This window comes from Clupea harengus, chromosome 11 (genome assembly GCF_900700415.2).
Source record: "Clupea harengus chromosome 11, Ch_v2.0.2, whole genome shotgun sequence".
In the NCBI taxonomy this organism is placed as follows: Eukaryota; Metazoa; Chordata; class Actinopteri; order Clupeiformes; family Clupeidae; genus Clupea; species Clupea harengus.
The window spans coordinates 2,486,359-2,514,047 of record NC_045162.1 but is presented as its reverse complement, the minus strand read 5'-3'; the positions used below and the strand labels follow the sequence as shown (position 1 = coordinate 2,514,047).

General features: G+C 42.3%; 6 protein-coding genes across 7 annotated transcripts; 2 read left to right on the top strand and 4 right to left on the bottom strand.

The window, feature by feature from the left end:
* The first annotated feature begins 599 nt into the window (after positions 1-599).
* tlr21 (toll-like receptor 21) lies at positions 600-4,645 on the top strand. The gene has a single exon (XM_012839353.3). The coding sequence runs from the start codon at positions 1,109-1,111 to the stop codon at positions 4,103-4,105; it is 2,997 nt and encodes a 998-aa protein (XP_012694807.2). The 5' UTR covers positions 600-1,108; the 3' UTR covers positions 4,106-4,645.
* On the bottom strand, positions 4,517-8,931 carry si:dkey-250k15.4. Of its 2 annotated transcripts, XM_031575900.2 has the most exons (4): positions 8,296-8,931; positions 6,213-7,593; positions 5,713-5,906; positions 4,517-5,440 (listed from the first exon to the last, which is right to left on the bottom strand). In XM_031575900.2, the coding sequence occupies exons 2-4, from the start codon at positions 7,558-7,560 to the stop codon at positions 4,820-4,822; spliced, it is 2,163 nt and encodes a 720-aa protein (XP_031431760.1). In that variant the 5' UTR covers positions 7,561-7,593; positions 8,296-8,931; the 3' UTR covers positions 4,517-4,819. The 2 variants fall into 2 exon arrangements, with proteins under 2 accessions (XP_031431760.1, XP_031431761.1); XM_031575901.2 differs by having other exon boundaries at positions 6,213-8,931.
* A 75-nt stretch (positions 8,932-9,006) lies between these two features.
* On the top strand, positions 9,007-11,697 carry pafah1b3. Its single transcript, XM_012839357.3, has 6 exons — positions 9,007-9,090; positions 9,429-9,513; positions 9,629-9,718; positions 9,848-9,964; positions 10,191-10,313; positions 10,628-11,697. The coding sequence occupies exons 2-6, from the start codon at positions 9,433-9,435 to the stop codon at positions 10,895-10,897; spliced, it is 681 nt and encodes a 226-aa protein (XP_012694811.1). The 5' UTR covers positions 9,007-9,090; positions 9,429-9,432; the 3' UTR covers positions 10,898-11,697.
* Positions 11,698-14,649: 2,952 nt separating this feature from the next.
* LOC116222347 (carcinoembryonic antigen-related cell adhesion molecule 5-like) lies at positions 14,650-16,934 on the bottom strand. The gene is made up of 2 exons (XM_042709127.1): positions 16,667-16,934; positions 14,650-15,745 (listed from the first exon to the last, which is right to left on the bottom strand). The coding sequence occupies exons 1-2, from the start codon at positions 16,932-16,934 to the stop codon at positions 15,456-15,458; spliced, it is 558 nt and encodes a 185-aa protein (XP_042565061.1). The 3' UTR covers positions 14,650-15,455.
* A 151-nt stretch (positions 16,935-17,085) lies between these two features.
* On the bottom strand, positions 17,086-20,892 carry LOC105910632 (carcinoembryonic antigen-related cell adhesion molecule 5-like). The gene is made up of 6 exons (XM_031576194.2): positions 20,630-20,892; positions 19,711-19,962; positions 19,069-19,344; positions 18,594-18,845; positions 17,801-18,076; positions 17,086-17,534 (listed from the first exon to the last, which is right to left on the bottom strand). The coding sequence occupies exons 1-6, from the start codon at positions 20,886-20,888 to the stop codon at positions 17,239-17,241; spliced, it is 1,611 nt and encodes a 536-aa protein (XP_031432054.1). The 5' UTR covers positions 20,889-20,892; the 3' UTR covers positions 17,086-17,238.
* An 821-nt stretch (positions 20,893-21,713) lies between these two features.
* On the bottom strand, positions 21,714-25,889 carry LOC116222346 (carcinoembryonic antigen-related cell adhesion molecule 20-like). The gene is made up of 6 exons (XM_031576026.2): positions 25,400-25,889; positions 24,330-24,635; positions 23,513-23,791; positions 22,724-22,987; positions 22,187-22,465; positions 21,714-21,979 (listed from the first exon to the last, which is right to left on the bottom strand). The coding sequence occupies exons 1-6, from the start codon at positions 25,545-25,547 to the stop codon at positions 21,714-21,716; spliced, it is 1,542 nt and encodes a 513-aa protein (XP_031431886.1). The 5' UTR covers positions 25,548-25,889.
* Positions 25,890-27,689: the final 1,800 nt, after the last annotated feature.

The following is a 27,689-nucleotide window of genomic DNA, read 5'->3' as shown; positions in this document are numbered from 1 at the left end:
GGAAGACCAGCATTGGACAGCAATAGAGAGGACAGGAAATGGGTCTGATAAGACGTGAGATGACAGACACATTATGTGATCACTGATCTCTGTAACATGAAGTTACTTTAAGCGTTTGGTCATAATGAGCATCAATGGAAAACGCTTAGTAAGATATCATCCATAATTGTAGGATTTCTCTGACACGTGGAAGTGTTTACGATGATAGATGTCCGAGATACATTTGGTGGTCATTGATCACTATTTTTGGAACATTAAGCAACATTGTGCCTTTTCACGTTAAGTGTTTTAGAGTGTCCCTGCCACATGGGTTCAGCTTATCCTGGAGGAACACTGCAATGTTCAGTAGACCAGAATGGGATTTCAGTCTGAACAACCGCAAAGTCCAGAGGTGCCTGCGCAAAGTTGACAAACAACACCATCTATATTCATAAAGACTTAAAGGGTACCTCCCAATGTCACAAACCCAAACCAAAATAAAACTGTATTAAACTAAACAGGCGGGACATGTTTGCTTCCATAAAATGGAGTTCTCAAGCAACCTAATGAGAGCATTTTTCTGAATTACCGAGATATTAAACTCATTATGAAACAACTGTGATTCCACCAGAATTACAGAGGGGGATATATCATACAAGAAAATGCCAATTCTGTGCAGCATATGAAGCCGTTGGGCTGACATTTCAGACCCATTTTACTGTGTTTATTGTATTTATTAATTGTAGACTAGACACTATGCATCATCCATCCATCCATGTAGTTCATTTGGTTCATGTGCCTTAATATTGTTTAAAGATGCACTCGTATTCACCTTAGCTGACTGCCAACATCCGCAGGTAGTGTCCTGATAATACCTCCCGTACAAAATGAACTGAGATAGAGTCTGTGGGCTAGGCAATACATCAGCATGGAAATGAAACTAAAGTGTGTGATCATAGAGGACTTTGTGGTCATTTTTGTGCTTTTTTAGCATTTTAATGCTTTTAATCTTCTCTTTCAGGTGCCTCAGCTCACACAGGAGGATGACATTGTAAGACATCTTCGGACTTGGACCTTTTCTCAAACTGTATTCACACAATAGGAACAACAACACTCTTTTTCTTTTTTGATGAGATTTTTTGAATTACTCTTGCCTGTGAGATCAGTTGCTATGACTAAGTGTAAATACCGTAGTATTTTTTCAGGGCCAGCTTTGACAATTGCGTCTTGTCTGATCCAATTGATCCTTGGCTACAGCTTTAAGAACTGCATTGAAGTTTCCTTGTCCCATCACTCTGCCTTCAGGTGCCTGAACCGCTATGAACAGAATATCGGTGCCTTTGTGGATGACTTACCACCTACGACAACTATTCTCAACATATCTTACAACAACATATCCAAAGTTCCCGGATTCACTTTTGCTCAGCTACAAAACCTCACTCATCTTCAAATGGATGCTAACAACATTTCTGAAATAGATAAGGATGCTTTTAAGAATCTGCATCATTTGAAAAGCCTAAACCTCTCCAGCAACATTCTGCCCAGCCTTAATCCAGGCATCTTTGAAAACCTCTACACACTTACTGAGTTGTACATGAGTGATAACAAGCTGCGGTGTCTTCCTCCAAACATTTTTAATGTATCCGCTTGTCTGAAAACTCTAATAATCCGAAGAAACAACTTTTCTTGTTTCTCGGCAGTGGTCGAGTCTGTGAAAGATTTGACGCATCTGACAAGGTTGGATCTGAGCTATAACAAACTACAGTCTCTTGAGAATTCTGCAAGCTTACCATCATCACTTCAGGTCCTCTATCTCAGTAACAATGAGCTTGTCACCTTAGGATGTCACCCTGGGTTCTTTAGCAGAATCTCTGTGTTGGATCTTTCAAATAATTCAAAAATCTCATCAGAACATTTCAAGGGCTTAAATTTGAGTAAAATGACCTATCTCCGCCTGCGATTAACTAACGTGACTGTGCCAGAACTCCTCAATCTCAGCCTGTCCCTAAACCCTGCGCACGTGGACTTCTCTGGGCTAAACCTGGGCCACAAAAACAACTCCATGATCAGGACTGTGTGCAGGCTACTGATGAACTCATTGACAGAAATGCAAAGGATGATAATCCAGCAAAATGATATTCGGTATTTACAACGTGGCCTTTTCTTTAATTGTACTAATTTGACAGATTCTTTGGACCTTTCTTTTAACAGACTGGGGAGGGTGGGGTGCCTTGAGTTTCTTGAGGGTCAGTATCGGCTGCAGACGATCACCGTGGAGCACAATCTTCTGTCAGAGCTCACCTCCTGCAAGACTCCCCAATTTCATCGTCTTACAGAATTGAGCTACCGGTACAATCGCATTCTGAAGGTCAATGCATTTGCATTTGCACATACTCCATGTTTGAAAACTCTCAAACTCAACATCAACACAATTGCCTTTTTGGACCATGAAGCACTCAGGGGTCTTACACAGCTCACTACACTTCGCTTAGACAATAACTTACTGACGGATCTCTACAACGACAGCTTTTTTGATTTGCACAGCTTGGAAACACTCAACCTACGCAATAACCAAATCTCTGTGATTTTCAAGGACACTTTCCAGTCTCTAAAACGCCTCAATATTCTGGATCTAGGAGGAAACAAAATCAATAATTTCAGAGAGGGGGCATTCACTGGACTTGAAAGCCTTGCAAATATTTACCTTGACCGCAATCGTCTCGGAAAAATAGAAATCCAAAGTTTTGCAAAGCTCTCTGCCACTCTGAAAGTTCTAGACCTGCAGTCCAACATGATTAGATACCTGACAGAACAGACCACTTCTCCATTTACCAATTTATCCAAGCTGGAGGATCTGAAACTGGATGCACAGCAGCCGTATGGCATAACACTTGTGCCTGGTACTTTATTTTCTGGCCTGAGCTCCCTAAAACAGCTCTCCCTTACAAACAACCACATCTCTAGCTTTAGATCACACACCTTTGATGACCTGTCCAGCTTAGAGTATCTTACTCTGGACAACTCATGTGTTGGTGTGAAACCGCTACCACCAGGCATCTTCAAAAACCTGCAGAAACTGAAAATTTTAGATGCAGAAAACATGGGCATTAGGTCCTTCTCGGAGCATGTGTTTGGGAATCTAACATCACTGCATAAATTACAACTGAATCGCAATGCCATGACAAAAATAAACCCTGCTGTTTTTGAGAAACTGCCTAATCTCACCTACCTTGATTTGAGGAATACCCCACTCAGCTGCATCTGCAAAAACAGTGAGCTCCAGAATTGGACCAATACCAACCAGAGAGTGCAGATAGTCTATTTGTATAGCATGAGATGCCCTGAACTCTCTAATTCAAGTTTTCACAATTTTGACACCAAGGTGTGTTATCTGGACATTGGACTTTACCTCTTTGTCTCAACTAGTAATGTGGTGTTCCTATTGACAATCCTACCACTGCTATATGTTAAACTCTACTGGAAGCTGAAGTACAGCTATTATGTCTTTCGGTCGTGGTTTGGGGAACAATGGCGTCGGCTGCGGGACGAGGAGGAGGAGTGTGAATATGATGCCTTCATCTCCTACAACTCAGCGGACGAGGAGTGGGTGGTGAAGGAGCTGGTGCCGAACCTGGAGGGGAACGCACCGTCTTTCCGACTCTGCCTCCATCACCGTGACTTCGAGCCTGGACGCTACATCGTGGACAACATCGTGTCGGCTGTGTACAGGAGCCGCAAGACCGTGTGCGTGGTGAGCCAGCACTTCCTGCGCAGCGAGTGGTGTTCACTGGAGATCCAGCTGGCCAGCTACCTCCTCTTCCACGAGCTCCGTGACGTGCTCGTGCTGGTCTTCCTGGAACACATCCCCGAGAGGCAGATCTCGGCCTACCACCGCATGCGGAAGGTCATGCTAAAGAAGACCTACCTCCAGTGGCCCGGATCGGACTGTGCCGACCCAGCTCAGGCTCAGGAGCTCTTCTGGGTCCAGCTGAGGAGGGCTCTGAAGAGCAGTAACAGCAGAGGCCAAGGAGATGAGGAGGAAAGGGAGGATCAAAAGACCATTGAGAAAGAGTCTCAAGTGGATCAGCCGCAGAGAGACGATGGAAGAAATGTCCTTCTTTTGTGAGGAGTGTGTTCACTGAATATGCTTTGTGTTGCTTGTGATATTACGAAAGGCGGAGGATGCAAAAAATGTCTCATGCAATAACTGCCTGGAATACAAACGATGTATAGGCTGAAGAACATTGCAATTGGGAAATCAGTTATTACAGTAATTTGGAAGTTTTTAAGGAACTGAAACTTTCAGATGACTTTGAAATTAACCTTGGAACCATTCCCTTTTCATTTACACATACATAAATATTGTTTTATGCTTACTTTAGTTTTAGGTAGGTGGTAAGAGGTAGGAAATAACTGCATCCACTCTTTACTTTTTTCCTACTACGCTGTATAAAGTATAACCTATGGGCAAAATCATTTTCTTGATGAGAAGCTTTGTGTGAGAACAACCCACAAACTGTTTTATTTACATTTGATCATGTTGTACAAAAACCCTTGTAAATATCCTGCTGTACAGTATCCTACTGTAAATTAATTGTTCTTTGATCAGATGTTTCTACGTTTGGAAACTGAAATGCTTACAAATAAAACACAATCAGAAAATGTTTATGAAGAGGCCAACTAAACTTAATATTGTTACTGCAAATAAGGGTGAAATACAGAGAATCGAGGATGAACAGCAACATAATTGAAAATGGCTGGTTCAGGTCATAGTTTCACTCCTCAAGAAGATACAGACTGAGCTTTCTGTCCTAATCAGATTCCTGTAGATTAGTGTCAGTCAGTATAGCCTCATCCGAGGGTAGGACCAGCCCTCTGGGCTGGCAGAGGGACGCTTCGGTGGAGACAAAGCCAAGTCCAGCAGCTCTGAAGGGGGGTAAAAGTTCATGTCTGGCCTGTAGGACATGGTAGAAGAGCTGGTTGAGGTGAGTGGATGGTGAGAGAGGTAATAGGGTTGGAGCTGGAGGTTCTTCGGGGAGGTGCGAGCAGTGTCAGGAGAGCAAGCACTCGCTAGGTGCCTTTTAAAGTCAAACTGCTGATGCGCTGTCATGTGCTGAGCTTCTCTGAGACTGCCATCTTGTGGCATGGCTCTGTAACTGGAAAATGGATACTGGTGCTGTCCCTGATATTCTATTTGGCAGAGAAAGCGCAGATCTGGGTCATGCCTCCATTTCTCGTATGAGTTACTCATGGCTTGGGGGTGGATCTCCTCCTGGTCAAGTTTCTTGTTCCAGCTCTGGGGTAATACAGTGTGTGGCCCCCATTTAGAAGAGAAGGGTTTATCACCAGTCAGGAATGTATTGGTTGTTTGGAGGCCCAGTGAAAATGGATGAGAGGTTGGATTTACTGGTTCCCCAAGGACCTCTTGCTCTGTTCCCATGTTAAGAGTCCAAGGCAAAGCCTGAGAATGAAAAAGCACATAGTACTCCAAACTCCAAATAATACTGCTGTCCCTTGTTCAATGTGTATGTACATCAGGTCTAGTTATTCTAAGGGTGAATTACACTGAATACATGACAATAAATATAACCTAGCCATAGCAAAAAGAGAAAAAGAAACAGGTTTTCCCCCTAAAGCCCTGTACTGTAAGAATTCTCAGTTCTAGTTCTTGGAAACTAAAATTATTTTCAAGCTACCAACACAGATGTCTGGGAGGTGAGGAGGTGCATTCACCTGTGATTGCTTTAGGTCAGTGCCCTGCAGTGATTCACTGAGGGGGCCCTGGGGAAGCAGGGGACTGGGTGGCGTCCGTCTCTGGGGACGCGTCTGCTTCCTCCTCCGTTTGCTGTTCGACTTCTGCAGGGGGGCCAGCCATGTCTGCTGCCCAGGGTCTGGCCCTGCCCCACTGCCCTGCACATCATTCAGAGCTGCTCGGTAGATAGATAGATAGATAGGTAAAGTAGATTGATAGAGACATAGAGATTTATATCACGGTTCAATAGATATGCACTGAGTCAACACACACATAGATACCCGTCTACAAGACCTGAAGTCTGTCATGCTCTGTGTTGTACTTTAACCACTGGGAAAATGCTTAAATATATTGTACAGTATTGCACCCCTAAATCTATTTTCATATAGTTTTTAAAAATACAAACACTGTATAATGTATAGCTTGTTGAAATTTGTATTAAGATTTGTAATAATAATGTGTATGTCAGCATATCTGATACCTGTCCACTTGTCCTTCAAAGCTTTATTGTGCACCCCGGTGCCATGTCCGCTGTCCACTTGACTCTGTCCAAGACCTAGCCTTGTGTGTAGCTTCAGCAGATTCTGCTGGAGCAGAGTTCCATGTCTTTCCTGGAGTGCATGTCGAAGTGTGGCTCTGCTCTCCGCGAACAGATGGTGGCGCAGCAATAGTGGACGATCCAGAGACTGGCATAGGCGACCAGCCACAACACTGATTAGATGCCCGGCTACTTTTGCCTCCAACTGATCCCTCTCTGTTTCACTCTTTGCCTTCTGATCCGGACTGGCACTGCTCACATCTTTAGCTGTGGGTGAGTCAGGGCTGTTGTGGGGTCTCTGTGCCTTACGGTGAGGTACTGGAGGTTTTAGGCCTCTAGGTGTGTACTCTGAACGTTGAGCATTTGTATCAAAAGAGGCAAGCTGAGTGGGACTCCCTGCACAGGACATTTTGGGGGAACTGTACCCTTCTACTGAAATCCTTGGAGTCGACTGCGGCATGTCATTTGACACGGCACTTTTGGGAGTTGAGGACAGGACGACAACGGAGTTGCTTTTAGAGAGAGTCAGATCCATGCATTCTGTTTTTCTCCGGCAAGGTGAAGCTCCTGATCCCTGATTGTTTGTACCACTGTCTCCTCGGTCATCGCTTTGACAACATGTTTGACCCCTGACTACATCCCCACACCCAGTCTCAGCTGAGACTCCTTGGCTGCTGCACTTCCTGGACACTTTGTTTTGGTTTGGAGGCCATGTCTTGTCATCACCTGAATTTTGTGTGGGAGACAGAGTAGGTGAAAAAGCCTTTTTGTCAGTGCGGTTTGACTGCTTTTGTGATCTCTCTGCTTTCCTTTCTTCACTCAGTAGACGTTCAATATCAAATGACTTCACTTCATGGTTGAACAGGCCTTGGTGACCAATGAGACGTCGCTCTGTGATAAAAGAGGGCTCTTTAGGGGCAAAAGCTTTTGCAAATGTCTTTTGTTTATGTGCGTAAGAGAGTGGTTGACAGGATCCTTCACAGGGCTCCTTTTCTCTACCCTCCCTCCTGCAACTTTGTTTAGGACGGGAGTGTGACTTAATTTTTTGCCCACCACATCCATGCCTTTTATGGTCTCTCTCCTTGCGCGTCTTCAACCGTCTCCCTTTAACAGGTATTACACTACTGTGCAGAGTTTCTGCTGCATCTGCATGACAACAAGATCTGCAACAAGCAGTAGCGTTGTTAGCTGGTATTGGGGTCTTGAAGTGAGACTTAAAATGTTTGCTAAAAACACCTAACACATTTCTTTTATCTGCAAGTGGTCCATTCTTGACATTGAGATGACTCATCTTGAGCTTGGTTTGTTGGAAGATCAAATGAAACTGTGTAAATGAAAACAGAAAAACAAATACTCTTAACAAACTACTACTACTACACGCTTTATGGCACTGCAAGACAAAATACAAGAAGGCTTGTAAGCTAATTCAACTCTTTAACGTAAGATACTGCTGTATTAACAGTAGCTGTCTATAACTAACACAAGGCTAATATTATTATATTAACGTTATATGGAAAACTAACATTTGTTAGCTAGCTATCGTAACGTGGTATAATAGCCTCTCACACACACTCAACATGAGAATCAGGTTTCTCTCTTTTCATCACAAAGAGAAGAGAGAGCCTATGACAAAGAGCAGCGGTAACACACAAACACCTGGTTAGCTAAGTTAGGATAGCTATGCTAACAGTAGAAACATGTTATAATAAACTGCTAAATTGTCGTAAAGTATATGACAATATAGCATTAAATTACATAGCTCGTTGCTATCTATCATAGCTTTTTAACGCGTGTTTGTAGCATACGGGGCGGAACAATGAATCACAAACCATACATGTTATCGTTCATTATGCTAACTTGTCAGTTTAACACTTTATCGCTATCCCTAGCTTACTATCGTTATCTAGCTACGCAGTAAGCTACTGATTGCTGAAGTGTGGTATGATAACATCTATGTACAGATAAATATGAAGCACTCTTTTCTGACCAAGTCTATGGATAAGTTCTTACAAGCTGCATGCCTTACCAGTGATTGATTGACCAGCTGTGTCTAGTTTCTCTGCTGAGCTCTGACAAACACGTCAAATAAACGTTTCCTTCCCTTCTTGTGCACATTCTAGACCACATTCTATTATTATTATTTACATTTGAAAAGGGAACTGTTGCTTGGTCATAATAGCTCTGGCTCTGACCCTTATCACAAGTTTGTTTTGCTAGTAATCTAAGTTTGCCATAAAAAGAAAGACAAGAGAAAAAAAGGACATCATTTTAAAATAAAAAATTAAAATATCGTATTATAACTTGGTTGACTACAGACGTCACCCCTACAACAACTATTATTATTAATTTAAAAAAAAAAAAAAACATAAAATAATAATAATAAATGTCATAATTATTGTTTTTAAAATGTTTAATGAAACTAATTTACACCGAAAAATACAAACGCCATATGATTATCACTAGTCAGCGCACGCAACAATTTTACTCATCTCATCTCCCTTTATGTGATTTGATTTGTGTAATGTCAGCGCATCTCTTCCGCACTCATGACAAGCGGAATGTTCCAATATTAGGGTAGTCGTAGTACAAGACACCATACAATTTTACCTCCCAGTATGATTACAGATATAGATATATATACTGCGTAGTCAATATTATATCGCTCTACTCAATATCGACCTTAAAATGAAGTGTCAAACTTTGTTTTTGATCCAACGCTGCGTGTTGTATTCTTATACAACCACCTATCTTGGGGAAATGGTGACGTCCCGGAATTAAATTTGTTGCAGAAGTCAACTTGGAGGAAGCATCCCACTCTAAGGTATGGGATGTCGTTTTGGTTGAAATGTTCTTATCATCATGATATAACGGATTGTTAATCACAGTCAATTGTTGTCTATCGGAAATGATCCATAAAAAAACAAGAAGCAGTAACGTGGATGTGGTAACTTATGCAGTAGCAGGGAAGCACGTTTCGAAGCTATTCTCGCTAACATTAGTGCTATCGGTTTTAGAGCTACTTTAAGTCACTGTGCATGAACGTTTTTTATAGTATCAGAAGAAACAGAAGATGTAGTTGTAGGCCTAGGGGGGCTATATCAGAATGATATGCTATTATAATCAACCTTATACTAAAACAATACCCACGTCCAATAACAGGGCAATGAGTTCGGATGACTCCAACCCCGCTGCAAGTCCCACCCCATGCCAAGATATTCAAGGGGATGGACGTTGGATGTGCATGGTGTGTTTCACGGTCACTGTCTCTTCTCACTCACATATTACAAATAACGTCATGTCAGGATGCAATTGTCTTCACACTGCACGTCGTAATATAGCCTTTATCCTAATTCTCACAGCACAACCGCTTTGTGACAGACAGCAAAGGGAAGGAGCCTGATGTTCTCTTTGTCGGAGACTCCCTCGTACAGCTCTTGCACGAATTTGAGGTGATTTACAGTAGATGCCACACAATGCCTCCCAAACTGTTACATTGCGGGACACACTAGCCTATTTGGCTGCTTCCTGTTCTCAGATGAGCGAAATCAGATGGAATTGTCCGTGTGTATTTTTGTTAGGTCTGGAGAAAACTGTTTTCCCCACTCCATGCTTTGAATTTTGGAATTGGTGGTGATGCTACGCAGCACGTACTGTGGAGGCTCGGCAATGGCGAGCTTGACCACATCAGCCCAAAGGTAACTAGGCCTGTACACTTTAGCATTCTGTATCTGCTCCTCTTTCAGGGACCACTGTAGGAGTGCAAATAAGCTCACAAAACATTATGTGATCGTTCCATCTCTCCTTCTCAGTTCTCCCTCCCAGTGGTGCCTCTGGTTCATCTGTTTATATCACTACAGCTGTGGTTGCCAACTGCTACATGTGCACATTCCTTCATAATTTCCATTTCTTTGTCTCTCTTAGGTTGTGGTATTATGGGTAGGGACAAACAATCATGGCCTCAGCCCGCATCAGATCTGTGGTGGCATCATGGCAATCGTGAAATTGATCAACCAGAAGCTCTCCCATGCTCATACTCTTGTGCTTGTGAGTGCCTGTTGTCCTGTACTCTCCCTGTGAGACCAGGCTGAAGACATATTCCTGATATTGTAGGGACATAGCCAGCTTACCATAGGGAACCAGGTTTTTTTTAACATTGACGTGGATCGTTTTAATCATGGAGGGTTTGAAATATAATACTACGGGTAAGCCTTCTGTGGGAGAAGAAAGAAAAACATTAATTCATTTGGGAGTTGGCTATAGGGGGTGGACATTCTTTCTGAGAAGAGCTGTTCATGTGTAAAAGTTTCATTTGTGAACTCCAAGTTGTTCCGTCTGATCAGAGTCTCTGTGCTCAACAGGGTTTGCTGCCCCGAGGCAAGAACCCCAACCCGCTGCGGGAGCGAAACGCGGAGGTGAACGAGCTGGTCCAGGGCGAGGTGGCCGCCCTCCCACACGCCTCGTACCTGAACGTGGACCCCGGCTTCGTGCACACCGACGGCACCATCTGGCACCAGGACCTGTATGACTACCTGCACCTGACGCCACAGGCCTACCAGAAGGTGTGCGAACCTCTCCACGATCGCATCAAGGCCCTGTTGGATCAGCCAGCCGAGAACCAAGTGTCCTGAGCAGGAACTACGTCACCACCTGCTCACAGGGGCGTAAACGCAAGCTGTAATATGACCATTCGCCTGAATTGACTGACGTAGCTGACCCCCTTAAACTCTCGTAATAGCTGTGCCTACTAAAGCCTTCTTAAAGACTATAATATCATGTTAAGATAGAATAATCCAGGCTGTATACTGTGTAAAAGTGTCTCATTCAGTTTTCAGTGCTTATGTCTCCACTGCAATAGCTATTGTAATCACATTAGATTCAGCATTAGCCTATTATCCTTGCATCTGACATATCGGTACCTTGTGGATATTAGGCCAGTGAGCCATGCAATTCATAGATTTGAATTTGAATTGGGCGGTTTGTACAGGAGCAAGTATTTGTTAGGAACCTGTCGTCATGTAGCTCACCATAAGTACCCTGTTCCAGTGAGGTAATGGTCTGCTTATAAATCAGGCTGTTAGATTCGGACTGACTGGACCCTGACTAACTACTACTTAATCACCATGACTGACTTCGTAAACCTTCAGTTTCTGAGGACTGTTTAAAAAGAAATGTTAAAGCGACCCTGTGTCTCGCTGGAAGCTTGCTTTTGACACAGCACCAATCCTTTAAAGCACAGATGCTATTTTGGCAGCCACGCTATGATGGTGATGTTGTGAATATGCTTTTGCTCTGCTGGCATTTGCTAGTTTTGTTTGGACCAAGCTGTTATGTTTCTGTTACTGTTTTGGTGTCTCTTTTTTTTGTCAGGTGTCAACATTCATTTTTCAACTGTATCGTTGCTGAACTCAATATAATATACAAAAATGAACTACTGTAGCCACTGACTCTAACTGTATCCTCAAATAATTGCTGCTCTGTCACATGACCTCTTAGTCTCTGGAGCTTCTGTCTCCTGAAATGATGGGGAACTGCCCGCATCGGTCTAGTGTGGCTGTGTAGGGATGTTCCAGTCCTGCATTTGGCATGAAGCTACACATTGGTGAAATGCCCCGGGAGATAGCAATCAGACAGATGGGGTGCGGAACATGTACGGGCAGGAGGCAGAAGATATGTAGGTGTATGCAGATATTTACACTGGAGCCGGAGGAGTGAACTGTGCTGAGGTCGACCATTGGACTGGGAAATGGTGGAGTAACGCACAAAGGCACTGGCATATTAACATTGTGTAACCCTGTGACTATTAAACCAAAGCTGTTTATCTCACTGTTCATGAAACATGATCCTAAAGGACAATGAAAGGGATTTTGTTCCCAAAAGACATAGTCAGGGAAATCTGATCCATTCGGCTGGAGGAGTAAACGGACGAGTGGACATGCTCTGTCACACCAGTGTGTAGCAGGGCATTAAAAACCATAATTGTTGGCTTCCTCCCCAGAAAGGTAACTGGCAACCAAACTTCTGAAGCTTTTTTAAATGCAGCAAAGATGACATTGGGATGGTCCATGGCAACATAAGACAGGGTAGGGGTAGGTAAGTAAGCAGTCACCATGCCAAATCTTGATATGGAAACAGAAGTTGTGAAAGATGTGATAGTGATATCTAACGCAGACTCAGGCCCACCTGTATCTGGACCACACAAAGTGAACACCTCAAAGAGGAGCGGAACACAGAGTAACGTTACACACACATTTATAGCTCATACATGAATTTAGGTAATCTAGGTAGTTCACTGCTTATTTTTAGGGGATTTAGGGCATCATTGTTTTATTTAAATTGAATACAGAAGGTGGGTGGCAGAGGCAAGAATATATTTTTGCATAAAAATGGTAATTACTTGAACAGTAAGTGTTTTACAACTTAAGGTATTTTTTGAAAGATTTTATAATAAGAGTTTGGTAATCAGAATGAACAACCATATGCTACTATATGGTTAGTAACTAGTGCTTTTTTTCTGTGTAAAATTGTTTTGTTTGTATCTGTTAGAATCTGAATAGGCATAGTCCAACAACTGGCATTGCTCAACATGTCAGCAAGAGACAGGGTGACTGAGCAGACAGGGCTGTGGGAGCAGGAGTATTTGTATTTCTGCCATCTCCTCATACCATGACAGAGCTGGAAGGAGAAAGAGGGAGGAGGGGGAGGAAGTGAGTTGCCAGGACACCTCTCATCCATCACTCTGATATGGGTCAAGATACTTTAACATTGCCTTCAGGATCTTACAGAACTCCTGAACTGTGTTCTCTATCCCTTTATTTGTCATTCTTCACCTCAGAAAGAGCATACAGTCACGTAAAGTTTTGGATACCAGGGAGCAAGTCTGAGCTGAGTTCGATTTGGCCAATGAAGCATGTCTATCATGAGGCTCCTATAAAACCCTCTGGTGAATTCCACTGCTGACAGACGCTAACGGGTTACTGCACCGTCTATGTGCGGCTGAAATAACTTAGTTACCTTAGATAGTGCTTCTGTTTGGTTCACACTCTCTGGACACAGCTATTTTTGTTGGGGAATTTATGCAAGAATCCCGTCTGAACTTCAAGATGAAACGAAGAATGATGATACTGCTCATGTCTGTGCTGTTGTGTCTTGAACCTGCTCAAGGTACTACTTTGAGAGCTGTCTTTTGCCATGATATGACGTCAAAATATAGTATTGTATATTTGTGTACATATATTTACAGATGGTATAGGCTTTTTTCTCTATTTAATGATTAATTGTATTTTGTGAAGGATTCCCAGATTCAGAGGCTATGGTGCCAGCTGATGGATATGGTGTTGGACAGGCTCACGGTACAAGTATTACATACGTTTACAAATCTTCATATCTGTTGTACTGTTATATGTAGTAGAAGAGAAAGTAGGAAGGAGGAAAAAAAAGTGAATATTACTTTAAGTGGCATTGATGTGATGTGTGTAACTGTATTTATTTGTCTCAGCAGTCATATCTGATGAGAAAATGGTGGAAGTCAGTGGTGAAGGTGTGAAGCCTCATCGAAACCCATGTGACTGCAGTAGTGAGTAGAACACAATATAATGTTGTATATATAAAGTTACTTTTGTATAATGATTACATATGACGATGCAATGATTTTGTGAGAAGATGAGAAATGACTAGTGTTTGTAATTATTCATTCATGACTCATGAAAGTTTTTTTCCTAGATTTTTTTTGGGAAATGAACTATTAGAAACTGACCGTATTTTGCTTGCTTACTCTCTTAAGCAATTTTAGATGCATACTGTAAAGTGTGTCTCACAAGAACTACCCAAATGAGCCAGTGCATTACTCCAAAAATAGAAGATTTCAGCATTTGTAAAACAAAGAAATGTTCTATGCCAAGTCTTTGGTCTCCATAGCTTTTTGAAATGTATCCTTCAGGGCAGAGGAAGGACTTTGTGGACCCAACCTGTCTTTGTAAGCCACCCCCCAAGACAGTTCGTAAAAGTAAGCAACGTGAGTATATTTTGTCCTATTATGGTTAATTTATCATCACATAGATGGCCTGTGATCACCACAGTTTAGTTATGTCTCAGTATTATTCGTTTTATTATATTATGCCATTTGTTTTTCAGAGACCAAGGACAGGAAAAGGCGTAAACATCGTCATCTGAAAGTCGCAGTCGCACCTGAAAGCCGCAGACGCAGTGTTCCCATTTAATGTTCCTGGAATTCTGTTGCCAACTGGGCATTTGTTATTTCATGAACATAATTGCATTTTCTCCTCTGTGTCCTTAACATTGAGAAGGTACCATGACGGCCTGCTATCACTCAAAGCAGTTATTTTATATTTCATGTTCATTAACATGTGCATGACAAGCAGTGTGAGGCAGGTTCATATGTAAAACTGTTTGTTATTTACTTTGTGATAAAAAAATAATTCTGAGATTAAAACATACATTTTCTTTATTAAGAAGGAAATTAGGGTCTAAGGCATAGTGCTTTCAGCCACAAGTGCGTCATAACATAAGAACTGTAAACCCTTGATAAATAAGAAAATAAAAGCATAAATAAAGCCTAACTTCACTTTTGAAACTATATTAAAACATATACATTGAATAAAATATATTCTTGATTTTTCTACTGCATTCAAATCCCTAATATTTGAATTATACACATACATTCCTTTGTCATGTTAAAGGTACACGTTAGCAATACAGCTCTTCCTTACTGACGGAACTCTGAGTCTCTAAATACTCATAAAACATCAACAGGCACAGGTGGGTGGCCTCATCAATGTCCATTCTGACAAAAGAACGAGATAGAGCAGGCAGATAGTGGGAAGTGCAGGTGTGAGGTCTATGTTCCCCAACAGAGAGGGGAAGACAGCCAGTAGGACTGTTTTAATAAAACCTGTTCTCCAGCAGAGAGGGGAAGAGAGCCAGTTGGACTGTTTTAATAAAACCTGTTCCCCAGCAAAGAGAGGAAGAGAGCCAGTAGGACTGTGAGAGTCAAGCCAGCCTGGGACTGAAGAGGAGTAGCAGCATCCGGATCTGAGAGAGAGACACAGAGAAAGAGAGGAATGACAACATAAATACAATTTACTGTCAGCAAAGAGAAAATATTGTGCATTGATTGGTTAAAGTTACTCTCACCTAGTGTTGATCTCCACGTGAAAGTAACCCATAACCTCAGAAGAGGCCCGCCCCTAAATGTCTTATTTTCAGTGCTGATGATAGGTGCTTACCTGGGAGCTTGAAGGTGGCTCCAGCAGTGGCATTGGTCCGTGGGTTCGTGGCGATGCAAGTAATTGTGCTGCTGCCTAGTGCAACGAGGATAGACAGCTTGATCTCACTGCTGTTTCCCACTGGCTTGCCGTCGATCTTCCACACATATGTACTGGGGGGCTGAGACGCAGCTAAACAAGTGAGAGTGATTGGATTCTCTGCAGTCGCGGAGATGTTCACATGGCTTGGGCCATCTGAAACGAGAAACAGCACATAACTTAATAAAGGCACCCCAGTTGAAACGGTGGAAAAGAGTATAGGACTGATTCGCTACTGTCATTCCTCATCTTGACTTAGGGATGCATTGAGTATAGGACTGATTCGCTACTGTCATTCCTCATCTTGACTTAGGGATGCATTGAGTATAGGACTGATTCGCTACTGTCATTCCTCATCTTGACTTAGGGATGCATTGAGTATAGGACTGATTCGCTACTGTCATTCCTCATCTTGACTTAGGGATGCATTGAGTATAGGACTGATTCGCTACTCTCATTCCTCATCTTGACTTAGGGATGCATTGAGTATAGGACTGATTCGCTACTGTCATTCCTCATCTTGACTTAGGGATGCATTGAGTATAGGACTGATTCGCTACTGTCATTCCTCATCTTGACTTAGGGATGCATTGTTACACCCAGGACGCTGCGCTCGTCTAGTGAGCGTCGTTTGGCACTGCCGTCTGTGCAAGCACGGCAATCCAGACTATTCTCATTTGTAGTTCCACTTTGGTGGAACGAACTGCCTAGTAGGCTACTACCAGAGCAGGGGCGTCCCTCTCTACCTTCAAGAAGCTTTTGAAGACCCAACTCTTCAGAGAGCACCTCCCTTCCTAACTGGCACCTTGACTAGCTTGCACTTCAGCAGTTACATTCCTGCACTTCTTTTTCCTTTCTAGGTCGTTTTTCTAATTCTTATGTAAAGTAGTATTTATTGTTACACCATGTTTTTTATTGCTCTTAGCTTGACTGTTCTCTCCCTTGTACGTCGCTTTGGACAAAAGTGTCTGCTAAATGACTAAATGTAAATGTAAACAATGGATGAATAATAGGGGAAGAGAAAATGATCAATGTAATCAATGATCATTGTAATCACTGATCAATGTAATCACTCACAGCTGGCAAGGAGCTTGTAGGCCCTGACATGCTCTTTCAAGATGTTTTTGACAACACACTGGTACAGTCCATCGTTGTCGGTCTTCAGGGGGTTGAAAGACACTACGGTGCTGTCGTTGGAGATGGTTACAGTGCTGCTGGACACCAGAGGCCGGCTGTCCATCAGCCACTGGATACTGTTGTATGGCCCATCCACATCACAGGACAGCGAGAACGCTTTAGAGGCCATAGGGATGACCGGGTTTGCCTTCACCACAACAGAGGGCATCTCTGTGAAAGTAAAGTTCAAAGCAATGTCATTTATGACATTTCTTATACAGGCTAATCAAATGTATGATTTAATTGTAGGATATCAAAAAGCACCATACCGAATATTCAGTGTTGTTTGCAATATATTAAACCATCTGATTTCTCCTCAAATTGTATATTTAATCTGTCAACATACACAGTTACACAACATTTTTAGATGCACTAAATTGCAGAAATTGCCGACCCATGTTACAGGCTTGCTGAGCTCCACCTCTATCAGCACAAAAGGCACTCCCTCGACACACTTTAAAAGCTTTGTGCCGTCATTGAACAGACTTCAAAAGACCATGATAACCCTGGACCTCACCGATTACTCTTAACTCCGCTGTGGCAGAGCTGTTCATTCCGGTGACCCAGTTGAGAGCCATACAGGTGTAGTTCCCGCTGCCTCCTACAGTGAGCGGCTCGGTTGTGTACACGGAGCCGTTCGCCACCATTGAGTCGTTGAAGTACCAGCTGTAGACACTAGGGGGCCAGGATGTGGCAGAACAGTCGAACGTCGCTGGGGATCCTGTCTCTGCCATCTCAGGCCCAGAAACCATGACATTGTATGGCCCAACTGAGAAACAGTAGGAGAGGACGTTGGTTATTTGTACACTTGTCACATACGATTCATTGGTTGACATCGTACAGGATGTCAGACATGTAAGAAATGTATTAGCATACATTTATATTTAGAAAGAATTACTCCGTTTAATACAGAAACAGACCCACTGTGATCAAATGTCAAGGGTGAAAGCTTTTCATTACTGTAGAAGCAGAGGGGCATAGAAGATGTGTTAATATTTTCAGTTGAATCGTGACAGTTACTTTTTCAACACTCACATTTCACTTTAAGTTGATACACGGAGCTGGTCTTCTTGCTGACGTCATTGTGGGCGGTGCACTGATAGTCTCCATTGTCAGCGTGTGTGACGGACTCAATCGTCATGGTAACATTGCCCTCAGAGAAGGACACATTGCTGTTCCAGCCCAGGTACATTCCATCCTTCATCCAGTAGATGGCGGTGGTCTCACTGTTGGCACTGCAGGTCAGGCGGAATGATCTGCCAAGTATTGGCTGCTCGTTCTTGGGATCTGCTGTGACTACTGTTAGAAGGGCTGCAAAGAAATGAGGTATATTGGAGGAATTTGAATCAAAGACTGCATGGTGTACACACTATTATCCTGGGAAGGACCCTGGAGCAACTGACATGGAAAATAATAGCCTGCGTTCTTCAAGGGACTTCTGAAAAAAGGAGTGGAGGCAGTGATAAGTCAGCCTATCTAGATCCTGCCTATCTAGATCATGCCTATCTAGATCATGCCAGAGCTCCTGGCAAAAGGAGAGAACCCAAAGTCACCAGAAGTTCATTTGTATGTACTGCAGGAAAAAATCTGAAATATTATCTTGAAAATAAGCCTGAAAATTACTTTTTAAAGAATAGATCTGTTTTTAAGATTTATTTGGATGTTTTGGGGGGTATATAGTTAAATATTCCTGTTTTATTCAAAAGTACAAGTAATTGTGATTTACATCCCTAAAGGAAACGAGCAATTAACAAAAAAAAACAAGAATGTGGCTACTGGAATGCCCCAGAATAGTGAATACATAATAATTTGACGAGCTGATACTCACCAACTACCCGCAGGTTTGTGGAGGCAGAGCTGTTCTTGCCTGTCACAGAGTTGTGAGCCTTACAGGTGTACTCTCCTCTATCCATGAAGGTGAGGTTGGTCAGCTCCATCAGAGGGCCTTCTCCAACCATACTGCCGTTGAAGTACCAGCTGTAGACACTAGGGGGCCAGGAGGTGGCGGCGCAGCTGAATGTCACGTTTGATCCAGGTGTTGCCACATGTGGCCCAGTGATCGCAGTACCCCATGGTCCATCTGTATGGAGAGTTTTAAAGTAAGGCGAATAATCTTTTTCCGAGGCAGTTTTGCGCATACACACCAAAACTGTATTACCTCTCTACATTAAGTAAGCCGTCATGCATTTGATTCTTGTGCAGAAACCGGGGAAGTATTTGCATTATTTATCTCAACATGCAAAATGCTTGTATCATTAGGTACGGCACACACAGACACAGCAAGCCAATGGAGGTATACTTACAGTAAACCATAAGCATGTACTCAGAGCTGTTCCGCTCGCTCACGGCGTTCATGGCCACACACTGGTAGTCCCCGTTATCAGAATGTTCAACTGGGCTGAAGGTTAATGTCATGTTCCTGTTAGAGAAGGAGGTCCTGTCGTTTGACTGCAGGTAGGTGCCGTTCCTCATCCAGTAAGTGGAGTCCACGGGTCCAGTCACGTCACAGCTCAGTTTGAACGTCATGTTCAGTTCGGGGGGTCCGTCAACTTTATTCACCATAACCATTGATATCACATCTAAGGACAAAAACCACAGTCACACACACACACACACACACACACACACACACACACACACACACACACACACACACAGACACACACACACACACAAAGACACACACACACACACACACACACACACACACACACACACACACACACACACACACACACACACACAGACACACACACACACACTTTATACGGGTACATCTTTTTTGAACAGATAGGTATAAGGCACCACAGTGATCATGAGAAAATACCACTGGTTTGAACTAAAGTATTTGTACTTCTATTAACTAAGGTAGCAAACGTATTAGAGTTGTTTTCCCTATACACTAAAGAACAAATGAGATCTTACATATCAGACAAGAGACTCACCGATAACTGTCAGCATCTTAGTGGCAGATCTGGAGTAACCTGTGATGTTGTTGTGTGCAGTGCAGTTGTATTGGCCACTATCTGCAGGACTGACCGACTCCTTCTGATACACTGGGCCTGTTGCCACTCTGGAGCCATTGAAGAACCAGCTGACTTCACTGGGCGGCCAGGAGGAGTCGGAGCAGGTGAGGGTTACATTGGTTCCCGTGGCGACGATGGACGGACCGGATATAGCCATCTTTTCAGGTCCATCTAAAAAAAAGAGAGATATTAAATGATGTGTATGTGAAATTTACGTGTGTATGCACATACATAGCAATTATTTATTCTCAAAATAATACTGTCATGATATTAAGGTTCCGAGTCTACACAGACATTTGAAATGCTATTACTACAGGAACTATTTGTGTAAGCAACTAATACAACAATAATGAAACATAAATGTTAGGAGAGGTGCATTGTCTGAACACTATAGTATTCTAGTAAGAGTGCACTATAGAGTTAAAGAGTGAAACTAGTGTTAGGAGAGGTGCATTGTAAAAACACTTTAGTATACTAGAAAGAGTAAACTACAGAGTGAAAGAGTGAAACTAGTGTTTCATTCTTGTTTGATCAGGTGTTGGTTACAGATGATGAATGTACCTCTAATAACGCCTAAATATGGCAGGGAATGAAAACTAACTGATAAAAAGAAACACGAACCACACCCTGATCTCTCCTAAAGTAGTACTAATTCACTTTTCTCTAAACGTTTTGTTGTGCAGCAATTGAGTACAACAATCTTCATTCTGAGAAGAAATATCCTTTCATCATCTTTGGCTATATTCCTTCATCCCTTTGGTATTTGCTGCTGTAGTTCAAAGGAACACACTGAACACATCTACCTGTAAAGTAATTCATCATGTCTCTGGATACTTACAGTTAACCCTCAGCGAGAACCCAGAGCTTGTGCGGTTGCTCACAGCATTAAAGGCTGAACACTGGTAGCTCCCATCATCAGAGTGCCTAACTGGGCTGAATGTCAGCGTCATGTTTCCCTCAGAGAGGGACCTCCGCTCGTCTGAGTGCAGGTAGGAGCCGTTCATCATCCAGTGGACAGAGTCCACGGGCCCAGTCACATTACAGCTCAGTGTGAACGTCCAATTGAGAATAGGAGGCTCGCCCACTTCCATCACCATCACTGCGGATATTGGATCTGAGGAAACAAACAAACAAAAACACATGCTCAAAGTCAAAGTCAAAGTAGCTTTGGTAGCAAAGTATGCTTCATATAGGTCTGAATTTGTCGTGTTTTTGGTCAGTGATTTTTGTGCTGCTGATAGTGTTCTCTGTAGAAGCGTCCCTCAATATTCAGTTGGAGACCGTAGAATGCGCAGCACTTTGAGATTGTAGAATACGCAGCACTTTGAGATTGTAGAATACGCAGCACTTTGAGATTGTTTAATACGCAGCACTTTGAGACCGTAGAATACGCAGCACTTTGAAATTGTTTAATACGCAGCACTTTGAGATTGTTTAATACTCAGCACTTTGACTCATTTGGGTTTGCTGGTTTGGCCTTCTTTTCCATGATACTATTTCAGCTGAGAAGCAAATCAGCCGTCAATCTGAGCAGCTGTTTCGAGGGGAACCCATTCAATGCAATCTTAATATTTAAAAAATCACTTAATTGTCGGTAAGATTCCAACTATAAAGACCTGGCCATCTTCATACATAACAGAAAAGACAGACAGACATGTGAACACTCAGCAGTAATCAACAGCTATTTGACAGCCCTGCTGTCCTGTTTGGTCTCGTTGTTTGTGGCTACACAGGCGAAGCGCTATTTACTAAACTCCTGAGCGAAGGTGTCTGGGTGTTTCTCATCAAATAAATTACAAAATGACAACATGTGAAGTGATGAACTGGCCATGCAGGCAGTCTTCTTGTTTGTCCCCAACCATGACGATGGTGATGAGGGCGTCACGAGGACCACCATAAGGAGATTTGAAATAAGAGACTAATTAGGAGCTCTTACCAATGACCTTGATTTCTTTGGTGACCATCTTAGTGATATTGGTGATGTCATTATAAGCTGAGCAGGTGTAGTTGCCACTGTTGTCTGAGCTGGTGGAGTCCAGCGTGTAGTTCGGGCCTTTTCCCACCATCGTGGTGTTGAAGTACCAGGTGAAGTTACTGGGCGGCCAAGACGCAGCAGAGCAGCGAAGCATTAGGTTGGATCCTGACGCTATGATGGACGGCCCCCAAATGACGGGCATCTGAGGTCCATCTGTGGCACACAGGAGACAGAATGAGAGTGCTGTTTTGAACCACGTCCTGCAAAGATTTTATATATACGTGACAAATTCATGACATTAGCTTTTTGTAAGCTTTGCTATAGGCCTTTTCTGTTAAGGCTAACTATATTACAACAGCAGCATAGGCTTCTAGTAAAACTAGTAAACCACATCACGGCCTGAAATAGGGTGAGACTCACAGTTAACCTTGAGCATGTACTCTTGGCTTGTTCTGTTGCTCACAGCGTTGAAGGCTATGCATCTGTAGTCTCCGTTGTCTGAGTTGTCAACTGGGCTGAATGTTAATGTCATATTTCTGTTATAGAAGGAGGTCCTGTCGTTTGACTGCAGGTAGGTGCCGTTCCTCATCCAGTGAGTGGAGTCCACGGGTCCGGTCACGTCACAGCTCAGTGTGAACGTCATGGCCAGTATCGGGGGTCCGTCAACTTTATTTACCATCACAACTTTGGATATTGGATCTAGAATAAAAATCCAGAGAGAAAATTGCCATAACGATGTCATAATCAGTTGGTTACTAATTTACACCAAAACTTAAATCTACAAGCCTCTATATGTAGACTTAATTCATAATGATATTCACCATTCTAAAGTGGCATATTATATAATGTTATTTAATAACATATCATTAGCAATAATGATGTTAAGTGCTGTGATGACTATTAATATGAATGAATATCATTATCAAGGTTAAGTGTGTTGGATGCGACGGTCCTTACCAACAATACGGAGTGTTCTAGAAGATTTTGCAAATCTAGAGGTCACACTGTTGTGGGCCAGGCACGTGTACTCGCCCGTGTCATTCATCTGTAAGTTGGTCAGTTTGAGGTGCTGGCCATACATGTTCAGTGCCGCACCCTTAAACAGCCACATGTATGAAGCCGCTGGTTTGGAGTCAGCAGAGCAAGAGAGGTTAACATGGGACCCAGAGATATACGCCATCTTGTCTGGGGTCACTGTCATCATGGGGTCGCTAGGTCCGTCTGTGAACAGTGAGGGTCACAGAGATGTTTAGAGCACAAAGGATGATGACAATAAAAAAAGCTAACATTGTGTCAGTGACCCCAATGTTTTGCAAACAATCTATTAGAAGGAGGATGTTTTTAATAGAACAAACTGCAAAAAGACATCCATTACGTTACTTCACATTTGCATTGAATCAACATAATATTTGAATGAGTCTATCAATATCTTTTAGGTTGAGCATTTCCTTTAGCCTTTCTAGGTGACTAGGTATCAAACACTTAAAAAATGAACCTTTTTGCAGGCTATGTACATATAAGACATCTGTGGTTGAGATGAAAATATTTTGTCTCCCCGCATGCCTTTGAGTATGGTAGAAAGTCGTGTTAAATGACTGCAATTCATGTGTTAGTCCACAGGGGGCGATGGTCTCTATAGGGGACCCATTAAAAGGCCAGTCTTCTGCACATATATTGTGACACAGTATATCTCTTAATTGTGCTGGCTAACATCAACCACACAGTATTCAATCAGTTAAAACTCACAGCTGATGTTGAAGTCGACTGACCGGCTCTCTCCATAGCTTATGCTGTTGGACACATTACAGAGGAATGGACCTGTGTCAAATCTAGTCACTTCTTTGATGGTGAGGAGGTTCTTGTTGCTGCTGAACTGCACCCGTTCGCTGGCTGTCACGACGGACGTGGCGTTGATCCAGTGGAACTGGAGTGGGGTTCCAGAGGCGGAGCAGTTGAGCGTGACAGAGTTGTTAAACTCGATCAAATCGAGGGCAGACACCGTCATGGTCACATTTGAGATTGGCTCTGGCAGTGGGAGGAACGTGGACACATATGATTATATATACCTGTTACATTTTGGTGACACACCTTTAAATTCCTCAGAGGGTAAATGCAAAATGGATGTGATCATAATGGCAAATGTAAAGAAAATATGTGTTGCCCTTGAGTATAAACGAAGGTTTTGACACTGATGTTGATTTCCTCCAAATCATTTGGTGTATACTTTGTAGTATTCATTTTGAATTTGACTAAATGTATAGTTTCTGCTTTATTGACAATAACAATTATTTTCCCTTCTCTTTCAACCTCTGCTTCTGTCACTCCTTGATAAGGTCACCTTGTTCATAAACAAACATTTACCTCTGTCATTGTGTCTGAAGCCTATGTGCACAAACCTCAAAAGAAACCTCAGAGCAAGGTTAAGTCTCAGTTGTGGTATGGTGGTGTCTGTCAATACTAGCTGTGTTTGCTAATAGTTGGGCTGATCCGATGTGTGAATGTGTAAGTAAGTCAGAGAGAGAAGAACACAGAGAGGACTAGGGAGAAACATTATATGACTCACCTTCAACTGATAAAGTCAGTTTCACTTGATATGGGGGCAAGGCTCCATTTAAGACATAATCACCAGACTCGTTAACTTGGACAGATCTTAGAGTCAGGGAAGCATCACTTTCATTGAAGTACACACTATGGTTGTACAGTTTATTGATGATAGCCTGCCCAGGATACCAAAAAACTATATTATCAGAGTTAAAACTCCAGGATCCGGCTTGTATTGTCATAGTAGGATTGGGCTTCAGGATCACATCTTTTCCGACAACTACGGCGGCAGGAGAGTCTTCAGGAGTTACCACTTCAGCAGCGAGAGCTGGATAGGGCAAGAAAGAGAGACTTAATGTAAATTGAATTGAATTGAATTGAATTAATGATAATGGCCACATTCCATGAGAGCTCAGTCATTAGTTTGAATCAAATACCACGACAGTCATGTCGTGTACACAGTAATAACAGTGTCCCCTGAGTTGCTAGCATGGTCCTTGTGTTCTGCTGTTCTGCTGTTCTTAGTGTCGTGTTACCTGTAGATTTCATTATCAACTTGATATGAATCTATTTTTGGATTTCTGATGACTTTAAAAGCTGCCTACTGTGTTTGACAGATAAAATGCTGAGCTTTCACGTTTGAAGTGAAAATAGGGGTGCCTGGATTGTATCTACGTCCTTGAAATTTGGGAACCTTGAATAATCCAAGGAGTCATGCTCTGTTCCACCAGATTCCGTTTTCAATTAATTCAATGAATCCCTTCGGTGAGACATTAGAGTATATGATTTATGTTAAATACATGATAAAACGCCTTGAAGGTCTTAGCCAACATGGTATCATTTGAGATCTACCTTGACATGACTTACTAAAAGATGTGAGTTGAATTAATATACAAACTGAATTTGTTAGAATGCATCTGACCACCACTATTTCTTTCCACTTCCAAACTCCATGCCATTAATGCAAAATGTTTGATCTACAGAAGCAGCCATATTTTGCTAACATCTTACAATGACATGACAGTTATGAAAACTATAGTTCATGGTAACGTAATGTTGAATAAAATATAAAAAACATGCAAAACATATTACCTGGACTGAAGCTTAATTGTAAGAATAGCACAAAGGCCACGATATATTCCATCTTCAGGTGACCAATCGGAAAAAGTGTCCTGTGCTTTTTCAATACTGGAAATGGATGCCCTGCCTTGCCAAATGTAAGAATAAAAGCTTCTGTCATAAGAACCTATTTTTTTTTATCTCTCTCTCTCCGCAAACATTTACCCTGGACTAACCACGGGGCAGCCAGAGGACGTAGGCTATCTAATGCAAAAAAGAAAACCCCACCCTCCCATGCCATCTCCTCCCATGAGAACACCTGCACACACCTCCTCCTCTGTCTCTCATCATTCATTAAGCTCCATTTCTCCCATCGGCGGCTCCTCCCTGGTCGCTCTCCCTCTGAGGTTGACTCCCATCGGCGGCTCTTCCCTGGGTGCTCTCCATCTGAGGTTTACAGTAAACCTGAGTCATGCTGGGTACTTTGGTGGCTGACAAATGGGCCAGAGTTTCCATCCATGTGCACCAACCAATCGGAGAGCTTAGATTTCGTCGATTTGAATTTACCTCACATTTGTGTATTGTGACAATAGTTCTTGTAAGTGAATGCTGGCTTCATTGTATTCCAGGTCAGACTATTACACGGTGTGTTGACCCGAGGCAGTGTCGCAAGCGATGACTTCAGGGCGATGATGAAATCAGAGGTGTGAGTGAGCGCTGGACAAACAGTTGTAACTGCGTGACCCAAAATAAGTTAATGAATGTGTGGATTTAATTTAAAATCCCACTGAGAAATATTTAGCATGCCCTTTCAAACAGACATCTTGTGTTATGTTTCTGGTCATTGTACTGCCAGACACAGAGGAAAAGCACTAACCAGGCCTACTTATGATCTGGGTACTTGACCAAGGTAAGATTCATGACACATTTTCTTTGTAAAATGGTCACAGTAGAAAAAAGACACAGTTCTACACAATTTCACACATTTAAATATTTGACAAAAAAAGAATTAAAACATTTTAATAAAGATATAGTAAAGCAGTTACATAGTTTACAGTTTTAAAAAAAAAGACATTTTACAAAGTTGTAAACAAGGAAAAGAATCTGTACCCTGTCTTTCAAAACATTTTATGACAGGCAAACAGTGGCTCACAATCTTTGTCTCTGAAAGGTATCATTATACCAAGACATTTCACCTATTATACCTCTTGCCTGATACCAAAACAAAAACGAATTAATTTTTGCAGCTATAGGGATGGATTAATAGTCATAATATCAACACAGAATATGAAAGTCAAAGTAACTGGGTAATTAAACAATTCTACCATTGCATAATTGAGCAGTGCTGACAGAGGTATTTTTAAATCACCCAACTTAAACATGATTCCTTATCAAAGGATGAACACACAACAACAAGAATCCCGGAAAATGCTTTTTCATTTCAAGCTGCTGTTGATGGTTTCAACATGTAGATGCAGGCAGTGTCTGTGTGCACAACCCTGGCGGGAACATGTTCAGGGGACTTCCTGTAAGGCCAGCCCTTATATATATAAATATGTTTAGCGGACTTCCTGTAAGGCCTGCCATTATATATAAATATACGCCATCTCCAATGTTTCACTGGTAAACTTCCTCATCACTAAAATGACTCAGCACACCCATTCATAACTCCATTCATCTCAGTCAGTTATAGGGAACACATGGGATCACGGGACTTTGACATGCTTGTTTGTACAGGGTGGTGCATGATCCAATTTGATCTTCATTTGTTATGAATCGGTGATGAAACTTAAGAAATTGGCAGGGGACTAGTGTTAGGGGTTGGTTTAGCTTCTTTGATGCAATCAAAAAGAACTCCATAAACGATTTAGGAGTCATGAAATATACTGTAACAACTCACCACGTTAGAGAGACAAAAAGTAACGGGAAATAAAAGTGCATAAAGGGATACAAAATGTATGTATTTGAAAGTACATTCTCTGTGATTACACTGGCTTTCACTGGAGTGTACTAAATTATTTTATATAGTTTACACTCTTCACTTTTGAAACAAATATGGAAAATAGAATCTCAAAACTTGAAACCTCTGAGCCACCAGTTGAATACTTAAGCAATATAGTACGAGTGCGAGTGGGGTAGGTAAGGGATATTCCCACGGGTGGTGTTCGGCCGTAGCCACGAGGCCGGAGGAACGTCTCACGGATATTCCAACTCATGGAACGTCTCTCGTCCAATCAGAAACAGCTAAATAATTCAATAGAACCCAATTGTTTTATAATAAAGATTCTACACATTTCTACACTGAGCCATAACATGTAGCGTA